The following is a 10279-nucleotide window of genomic DNA, read 5'->3' as shown; positions in this document are numbered from 1 at the left end:
TTTACATACCAATCTCAGAGGAAAAATATATCTGAGAGTTACAAAGAAAGAGTGAGGTTTCACAGACAGGGTATAAGAAAATAGTCGGTGAGAAAAATAGAGAGTGAGCGATATTGTAGTAAGGTGAGAATATCAAAAGAGGGTTATTTCTTTTGAGTGTTGTAGTAGTTTTTGAAGTATTTTACTCGGCCCTACAAAGTGTAAAATTCCTTCCTATAGTAATATCAGTTTCTGCTCTCGGGGTCGTGATTTTTTTCTTTATTCAAAAGGGTTTTTCACGTAAAAATCTTGGTGTCGTTGTCACTCTTTTATTCTTATTAATTACTGTATCTCGGTAGTACGTCATTATTCCGCTTTTATTATCGTGAATATTATTTCTGTTGGGGTTTATTCACACTAATATTTAATGAAGTGAGTAAAAGAAATGAAAATTAGGTAATTTTTTTTGTCTACCTAAATATCAGTGGCCAGATTACCCAATACTTTGTTTGTAAAAGGTAAAAGTTACCCGGCAGAATAGTTGATGCCCGCTAAAGCTGATATGAACCCTACCATAATAAAAAAAAATAAAAAAAATATATAACTCTTAGAACGTAATAAAGGAACAAGTAGCCAGTTCGACATTGACAAGTACATCCCTATTTTTCTTGTTTATAAGGAGAGAGATATAGAATAGAGTTAGTCACAAATTTCGAAAAGAAAAAGAAAATAGGAAATGAGAAGCATGAGAAGGCTTGCTACGCAGGAGAGATGATGCTGGATAATGGAGCATCCCTACTTAGCTATCTCAAGAGATTGGAGGGGGCTTTGATTGTTTAGCCAGCATCATACTCCTGCATATTAAGCCTCAAAAGATGCTACTATAAATCAAGTTAATTAATTAGGGGCCTGTGTGGATAATACGGTGGAATGTAAAAGTAGATACTTTATTTGTCTTGTTTATAGATATATAGTTGGTAGTTAATTCACATATTTGTGCTCACACTATTACTTGTTTTTTAACAGGTTCTTTCCGCTTTCAGGAGGCAAATGACAGGCTTGGATTATCGCTTCAAGAAACATGGGTATTGAAAATTTGCAACATGTATAGGTTTCCAATTTTAAAGCAATTCTTGCCAAAACGACAGAACCTGTTTCCCAGAAGCAAGAAAAAAGAGAAGCTTGTGTAAGTATATATGCATTTTGTAGAATGATTTGATCAATCAGTGGAAGCTATATGAGAGGCAAACGATTCCTAAGTTTTTCGACGAATGTTGGTAGCAAGTAGAGAGATTTTACTTTCCTCTTGATAACACCAGGAAATGCAGGCGGAATAGAGCTCGGCGGAGAGTTTAAATATAGGGTTATCGGCTAAGTATATGCGGGGTCTAAAGTCAATATTTAATAGGAGGCTTAATTTTTTTTTTTTTAAGTTACTGTAAGATATGTTATGTTTTTATTTGAAGTTTATCTTTTTAACTTTTTGAGATACCAAGTTGTTAATAATCTTTTTTATAATCGATTTTTTCTAATAATTCCTTTTAATTGATAATATAGCCAACTCATTTAATCTTTTTTTAAGATATTGTTGATCTTAGATAAAATTTTATAGAACAATAGAAATATAAAACTATTGAAAGTTTAAAAGTATTGCTGAACACTTGAACTAATGAAATCTTAGAGAAAGAAGGTGAGTAATGAAATCTTGGAGAAATAAGGTGAATAAGAATATTAAAGAGAAGACAAAAAGTATATAGGAGTTTCTGAAATATGAAGAGATTGGGTAAAAGAAAGATTGACTTGGACAAATTAAGACAGGAAGAATAAAATTTTTACACATTATCTAATGAAGGAGTAAGATGTGAAAAATTGAAACGTCGGGAACACTATTTATTTGGCTATTTTTAAGTAAGCCAAATTATTACCTTATTTATATATCTAAAGAGCTTTCTTTTCTTTTATATTAAAAACTCTACTTTAATATTAAAAGTACTAAATATTTTTTTTTTAAAATATTTATAAACTTATTACTTTTAAAAAATACCCCCCCCAAAAAAAAAAAAAATTGGGGGCCTAAGGGAAAAGTGTTACTACTCATAGCAGTAGAGCCGGCCTTAGAAAGCAGTGGCGGATGCAGCATAGAGTTACTAAGTTCAACCGAACCCGGTACTTTCAACATGGAGCATAAAGTTATATGTAAAAATTACTAACATTGCAATAAGTAGGAGTAATATATATTAAGCCATAACTTAAAAAATTTAATGGGTTCATTGCTAAAAAAATTCATGTTGAATGCATAGATTTAAAATCCTAGATTCGCGTCATTGTGAGGGTAAGATCCCATCTTTAAGATTCAGATGAGGAAAGAGTTTTAAACCTATGTGGACATGGAGAGGACTGATGAAATAGGAATCACCGTATCGAAGAGCAACTGCAGAATTTTTTATTTGTCATTTTTTGTAGTCAATCAGTTTAATCCTGGTGCACCAATATTATATCATCTCTTTTCTTGCTGGATTCCTAAGAAATACATTAAGAATCCAACTTCATTTCCAAGTTTGTAAATGAAGTATATCACCAGTTGTTTAGGACAGTAAAATATATCAAAGTTCATGAGGATCCTAGACTTGTGATTTGTGTTCCTGCTACATTGATCAACTTTTTCTTACTGTACGATGGAAAATAAGAGAGAACCTACCACTTGAGGAAATGAAAGCAATTAGGATTTCAGTGCCAACTATCAAAGTTCAGATATCTAGCAACACGGGATAAGAAGGGCGCATTTGCCGTGTAACAAGACAACAAAAGGGCGAATACAAACGCTAACCGATGATGAACAATAGCATACCAAATAAATCTGCAAAGCTAACAGAGTACACGAAGGCGAACATTTGGGAAAATAAGAGGGACGTACTGCATCGCGTGGCTTATCTTTTAAGTTACATAAAGACAATTTCCACAATACAGATTCAGTCAATAAGGCCACCATAACTATGCAGCACATTTGAGTTTTGATATCAGCAACATGCCTCGAACCTTGACAGTACAGGAGCTAGTTACCATGATCCCACCGCACCAGCAGTTGGATTCTGGAAAGCAGAGAAATTCCAGAAAGTCTTTAATGAGTATGGCTGAGAAATTGTCACTCCCTCTTCCGTGATTTTTGCAATCTGCAAGTCCATGCAACATTCACAAAATGGAAGTTCAATCACCGAGCACACAGATGTCATTTGTTTGTTATTTTGCAAACACAATAAACTTGTTAACATGTAATGAATAATGTTATATAGTCAGGACTCCAGATATCAATGAAAAACTAAATTTACATCAGGCAATACATAAATCTTCAACTTCGCTTAAAAGAACCTAATTTTTTTTTTATCATGTTAAAAGAACCTAATATGGATAAAACATCTCTCTCCCTATCTGTCATTGGGCTGGTTCACAGTCATTAAGGGAAATCACAATCTTCCGCTGCCCACTGAACCATCTTAAAGGAAGTCTAAAGAGGAGGAATCAACCAAAAGTCGAACATGAAAGAGTAAAACCTAAGGCAGTCCATGCATCTACCATCACATTCAACTCCAAATGCAAAATCTGCTGCAAGTTCTATTAATTTTATATTTAAAGTTACCAAGCTCCATTTCATACCTTTGTTTGTTTTTACTAATTTCCGGTACTTGGACTAATGCAAACCAACATCTTTCCTACATTTCCAACATCTTGGAATAGAAACCACCGGTACCAACATGTGGCATTTGCTTCGAAGAAAATTGTGATGACCCGACCGTTTTTAGTTTTAGAAGTTCGAATCATGTTCCGAGACTTCTGGTAGCTCGGAATAGTTATTTGGGACTTGTCTGCAAAATTTGGTTAGATTCCAACGTGATTTGGGCGACCTTGGAATGCATTATGCATAAATAGCATTTTTAGGAGAACAAAAAATAAAGAACCCGGCCCCTCATATTTTGCATATGTGGTCCAAATGGTAATTTGACCACATGGTTGGCTCCGTATCATTATTTGTGACTCATAGAAACTGGTTTCGTCCAATTCCGAGTCGTTTGACATGTTTCAGCTAACAATAGTTGCAGCATTTCCAACATCTTGAAATTGAAACCGCCGCTACCAACATGTGGCATTAGCTTTGAAGAAAATGCTATGAACTTTGAAGATAAAAATATAAGTTCTTCTGCTTCTGCTTAGTCTACGGTAAGAAAATCTTCCTAGAAGTTATGCATATCTATCAGGAGGGCTATACCTGAAGCTTGTTGACTGCAGATCTATCCCTATACAGAAGAACACGCATACATTTCTCCAATAACTTAACACCTTCTTCATAGCTCAAGTCTTCGCGCCATTCATCACGGATAATGGGCTTTGCGAGGTGATTTCCAAATCCAGTTGCCACGTGATTGTCCTCGTAATGGACACCAATCATACTAACCTAAAGAGATAAAGGAAAGATATTGGTGATCAGAAAATTGAAATAAAAAGAAAGACATTTGTTTGATGAGAAGAAAATAAAGAAAGATATAACATCTATAACTAAGCACTTAACAATGGCAAAGCATGAAGAGAATGAGCAAGACAAATGTAATAGCTTTTACCGTTCCAAGATACTTCTGCCCATTTTTCACCCCACCAAGTACAAGGGAATTCCATAGTGGGTTGAACTTGTTCCTTCGATTATACATCATGCGAGTTAGATAATTATGCACTTCTTTGGGACCCAAGGAGTTTCCATCATCCCACATGTTGTCATACAAGCTGGCATTAATGAAGCATCAAGTACCATAAGTCACTAAACATATAAGCGAAAGTACTAGCAAACCAAAGCTCATCATGCAACAGCAAAACTAAAACCTTCAGTAGTAACTTCTACAGGGAAAAACTTACATAAGCTCGTCAAGGTTCCGCGATATCTCCTGAAAATCACTAATTTCACCACTTGCGCCAAGAAGGGAGTGCTTTCCCACTGACTTCAATCGCTCCACACTCTTGTAACGCAACGTTGAACCATAGGAACCTGAAAAGGACAAAAAGAAATGACCAACATAACTCAGAAATATTATACAGTTTTAAGCATGAACGAGCTAAACTAAACAGAGTTGCAAGGTACAAAACCAATCAAAAGATTCAAAACACACTGTTTCAAGGCCATTCTCCTATCTTGCTACTTACTTCCCGTTACTGTCTTAAGTACAGCTGCTAACAATGTAAATCTAAACTGTTAACCCCTGGGAGAAAAGGCTGCAGTTCTGATTTCTGAAAGCAGTCCAGAACCGACTATATTGAAACATATGAGGCACTGTCTCGACAATTTAGACCTTAACTTTTAATTTGAGTGCGACCGAAACTTTAGTTTCTCTTTTCTTTAAAAATTGCAAGTCAAACAACTTCAACAAGCTGTAGTTGGAGTAGAAAAATACTAGAGGCTGGGCAACAGCACAAAATATAACATTTTTCTTCAGCAAAGTCAGGTGCAACACACACGCGTTGACGCATAAATGTCTAGTTCCAAAAATACTTAGAGGGTGTTTGGATTGGCTTTTAAAAAGTAGCTTATAAGTTAAAAGCTAAAAGCCATAAGTTGGTAATACCCAACTTTTGGCTTTTGGCTTATTTTTGTACTTTTCATGCCTAAAAGTAAGTCATTGTCAAACGCCACAAAAACTAGAAAAGTGCTTAAAAGCCAATAAGCACTTAAAATAAACCAATCCAAACACCCTCTTAGTTTCTTCACGATCATAAGGGCTCACCCGGTATCAGTGCCAAAATATAACAATTCTTTGGTAAAGTCAGTATGACAGTGTATACATCTAAATCAGATGCAACACACACAAACTGCCTAGTGTCAAAAAAAAGTTTAGTTTCTCTACGTTCACAAGGGCTTCCTCCAACAATTTCTTGCATTCTTCTTTTTCTCCTAACTTTCTGGGAGGAGGCAGTGAAAGAATCCTAGATATTCTCTTATAAACACAAGATGCAAAATAATATCAGACCTGAAGCATCCATGTTCAAGTATAGTTATGTGATTTTAACCTATCAAAGAAAAAAGTATGATCTGATTTTTTATTTAAAGGTAAAAGTTAAGTGAATGTTTCATTAGATGTACTGTGTTTCGACTTCCAGGCATGACAACTTATAACAATGAAATGAATTATGCAACCTTTTTCGCCATGTATTTTACGTAAAGCAGTTAAATCACTTCATATTCATGAATCACTCAAGCTTGAAATAGTATAGTACCAATCACAGCTGAGAAATACCCTGCAGAAAATTAGTCTCCAAGCCAGAGATAAACTAAATAAAACGGCTCAAGGTGATCACACTAAAGGTACTGTTCATGCTACAAAGGAATGTGTTTCAATCATTTATTATTTTTTCGTAAACAGTCACTCCATTACAGATTTTCTTCTGATATAATATTTCTTTAGGCAAGCAAAGCAAAGAAGGAAGAAGAAGTGGATACGATCCAATAAATATTAGTTCATTTTTTTAAGATGAAAATGTATAAGGGGTTTCGAATATGCTAAGATGCGCCTTGGACGCATGAAAGCCCTCATATTTTGCCTTGTACTTTGCTATGTCAGAGTACTCAAAATTCTTGTATGTAATTGTTGTCGAATTGTGTCCCACATCGGTGAGTAATGGGTGTCTTGGTCTCCTTATATGGTCTTGATCAATCCTCACCTCATAAGCTAGCTTTTGGGGTGTTAGGCCCAAGGTCCATTCTTATCACGGTATCAGAGCCAGGTCCATCCCAATTTATTGTTACCAATGTTGGGCCCCCCATTTATATTGTCCACGCTCCAATTTGGAGGCCTGGGCGTGAGGGGGAGTGTTGAATTGTGTCCCACATCGGTGGGTAATGGGTGTCTTGGTCTCCTTATATGGTCTTGAGCAATCCTCACCTCATAAGCTAGCTTTTGGGGTTGAGTTAGGCCCAAGGTACATTCTTATCAATTGTAAAATAATCTTTTGGAGGAGAGGTCTTCTATAGCTAGTACCTGCTAGTTAAACAATTAATATGGAAGACATTCCCATTCTGCTTCTCTTGAATCACTTCTTCACGTCTTTTATTTTCAAAGATTGCCAAGAAAGCCATTTATTGATCCCATGATCTGGTGAGTGAATTATTGCTTGAGCAATTTCAAATACCTAGAGTCCTTGAACTGCATCTGCTCCAAAGGAACAGGATCTTATAAATTACTACCTCCGTTTCAATTTATGTGAACCCATTTGACTGGGCACGGACTTTTGAATTTGTGGTGTAAAATGAGGCATATATATTTTGTGTGGCTATAAATCATTGCATAAAGGTAAATTGTTTCCAAATAAGGAAAGGGGTCATTCTTTTTGGCACGGACTAAAAAGGAAATAAGTTCACATAAATTGAAACGGATGGAGTATAAATCAATATTAGTCAGATTCTTTACATTTCCTAGATAAACAATACCAACTATGAAACGCCAAATGCTAGAAATACAGGAAAGCCAAACTATGTAATGCCCCGTATGTCCTTAATAACTATTTGGGCTAATTACATGTCTAATGACGTGATTCAGGTAATCCCAACCTAAATATGGTCATATGATTCAATTTGTATGTTTTGAGAGTAACCTTAGTAACTGAGAGGATATCTGTTTCCTAGGGAAAGGGAGTTTATCTAAAAACTATACATGCACGTGTAAGATAGCAGTTAGATCCATTTTAAATTAGCAGCTATTCGTACCATCCCAAAAAGGATGTATTATTGGTGCTAGCTCTTATCGTTGAAACCATACAACATTGTGGTGAGACAGCCTTGTCGATCGGATGTTGGTAGTCGATCATGATGTACACATGGCGTAGTGATGATTATGCCAGTGTCTACAAAGTTTACGGCTTAATGGCACAGTTTTCATTTATCATGTTTTTTAAATGTTTATATGTTTATGATTTTCATAAATGGGTTTTATGAAATGTTTCATGAATCATGATGTTTTGCTTATTAGCATTACCCATATTTTCAAGTCTTGCTTCAACCTTATCGGGCGGATCCAATGACACTTGCTGAATACAACTCATAAATTGTACTCAGATCTCCAGACATTGTTCTTGTTGATTATTGCAGTCACTGTTGCACACTGAGTTGATGTACGAGCTAGGCATCTTCTCCTTCAGCTTCCATTCTTATTTATCGGTGAGAGCTAGATTAGACTTTATTCTTTTGTTGAGCCGGGAACATGTCCCGTGCATTGTTCTCATGTATACCTTTAGAGGTTCCATGTACTTTCTGTGGGAGGTCTAGATGTATACATGGAATTCATATTTTTGTTATTTCATGTTTATGATCATGTTGCCGTTCCATAATATATTTTGGGCTTGTAGCCAGACGTATGACTTCAGTTACGATTAGGCCAATTGGACCATATAATTATAGTAACAAACAAACGGAGACCAAATGATTTTCAAAATAATATATCCACAAAATCTAAAGTTAGAAACTAACCTCCCATATCAGCAGCCAACAGAACACCATCCTTGTACTTGATGCCGATAACTGATGTCCCCGTCACATATGGATACCTAACCAAGAAGCACACAAGTTAAAATTGCAAAGAGCCAGAGTACAGAAAGCAAAGAGCAAAAGAAGAGACAATTCACAAATATGCAATTTCTACACGGGCAAATATGCAAATAGGTCTTCAAGCTGCTGTATTGTACAATATACTCTTAAAACAACAAAATTGAACCTTTTTCCCATGCAAAGAGGAAAGTTTTGTATACAAACTCAAACCATGTTGTTCACAGCCAACACATAGTAACCTAGTCAATAATCTGAATCTGTTGCAGCCCTCCACATTTTCTTATCTTTGACATCATTCTTGGTACATAAGTTCTAGCAAAGTATATCATTTGCTCCTCTTCTCTGTAAACCTCAGGGCTTTATATTTAACAGCCTCTATTCTCTAACAGTCTCTTGATTTTCAACAAAAAGAATCTTTACTCTGTTCTTAGTTACCACATCAAATAGGAAAACTAGAATTAAACGAGTGATCCACTGTCATTCATTAATCGGTTGTCAAACTGTATCCAACAAGTCATTCCCAACTACCAACTATTGGCTGGTACAATTTTTGTTATAAAAGCTTCGAGCTGGGACAAGTGAGTTCCTCTATTAAACACTTACGAGGAACTAATCAAGGAAGCTCCTTCATTTTGCTTATATTGTAAAGGAATAAGCACATCAAATAGGAAGCCGTAACATTATTAGAAACATCTCCCAGGCTGATTAGTGGAGAGTGCACGGGCAAATCCGCAGCAAATGCCACTTAATATATAGTACATAATCTCAAACTTTTTCTTTGAATTCTATATGTTCTAATCTAAGTCTGAGACCATAGATATGGGCAAGATTCGGTGAATTATAAGTTCCCACTTTGAGGAAAAAAATTTAAGTCGAAAATGACAGAGGGGCGGGCCCATTATCCACGTAGCTTTGAATCGTGCGCCACTGGCCTCGGGATTTCTCGGTTAAAAAAAATTGGTTCCAAACACCCATAGCTAGAAAAACCTATAGTTCCCAACCAAAAAAAAAACTACAATTAAAAAGAACAGAAATACAGAATGTACTTTGCTAATCAGATCTGTACAATTTCATAACACGCCCAAAGATGAGAGAAGAGAGAATTCATACTGTGTTCTCTGAATATCAGCTTCAGGGCTCAATAAACTACACTTTGCCGGTGCAGATTCCATCAACTGCGAAAATTTTAATTAATCAATGCCAGATTAGAATAATTGGAAAGAGAAATGTGCGAGGAGATTGAAATCTTACGTTCACTGTCAAACTCTTCGAATTTTGATCGATAACAGCAAATTTTTAATCGCTCCGAAGCTATAAACTTCACTGAGAATTTTGTTTTCTTCCGTTTTCCCTTTGAACAAGAAAAGTTAGCAGACTTTATATGTATTGAGGTTTTGGGCCGAAATCAAGAGTTGTGAGAAGTTGCACAAATAGCCGTTTTTAGGACCTGAATAGAAAATTTAAAGGAAACTACCAGTTATATCAACCCACAAGCGAATTAGAACAAAATTAATTAATTTTAAAATATTATCAATATTAGCCAATTAACTATTTATAATAAAAAATATCAATTTTTTTTTCTTTTGGGTGGATGTTGTTAGAATAGATTGGGTACATTTTAAAAAGTTTGAATCTCAGTTTTTGGATGATTTGGTGAAGTTTTGACGTGGTTTGGGTTGAAAATTTGAAGTATAAGAGAAACATGAAAAAAGGTATGCGTATCAC

At 35.5% G+C, this 10279-nt stretch overlaps 1 protein-coding gene across 1 annotated transcript; it reads right to left on the bottom strand.

Annotated features, from left to right (window-relative positions):
• Nucleotides 1-2680: 2680 nt before the first annotated feature.
• LOC104106906 (proteasome subunit beta type-4-like) lies at nucleotides 2681-9955 on the bottom strand. Its single transcript, XM_009615565.3, has 7 exons — nucleotides 9806-9955; nucleotides 9665-9729; nucleotides 8477-8553; nucleotides 4879-5008; nucleotides 4590-4749; nucleotides 4241-4426; nucleotides 2681-3149 (listed from the first exon to the last, which is right to left on the bottom strand). The coding sequence occupies exons 2-7, from the start codon at nucleotides 9724-9726 to the stop codon at nucleotides 3036-3038; spliced, it is 729 nt and encodes a 242-aa protein (XP_009613860.1). The 5' UTR covers nucleotides 9727-9729; nucleotides 9806-9955; the 3' UTR covers nucleotides 2681-3035.
• Between the last annotated feature and the right edge of the window lie 324 nt (nucleotides 9956-10279).

The sequence above is a fragment of the Nicotiana tomentosiformis genome, chromosome 2 (assembly GCF_000390325.3).
Source record: "Nicotiana tomentosiformis chromosome 2, ASM39032v3, whole genome shotgun sequence".
In the NCBI taxonomy this organism is placed as follows: domain Eukaryota; kingdom Viridiplantae; phylum Streptophyta; class Magnoliopsida; order Solanales; family Solanaceae; genus Nicotiana; species Nicotiana tomentosiformis.
Note: the sequence above shows the minus strand (reverse complement) of the source record. Positions and strands in the feature narration are given on the sequence as shown.

Bases quoted from the DNA above. Each gene is read 5' to 3' on its own strand.
- LOC104106906 (XM_009615565.3), bottom strand. From the start codon at position 9,726: ATGGAATCTGCACCGGCAAAGTGTAGTTTATTGAGCCCTGAAGCTGAT. The intron at 4,427-4,589 runs GTAAAAGCTATT...TTATCTCTTTAG, and splicing joins GGCAGAAGTATCTTGGAACG to GTTAGTATGATTGGTGTCCA. The intron at 3,150-4,240 runs GTATAGCCCTCC...ATGGACTTGCAG, and splicing joins CTGCAGTCAACAAGCTTCAG to ATTGCAAAAATCACGGAAGA.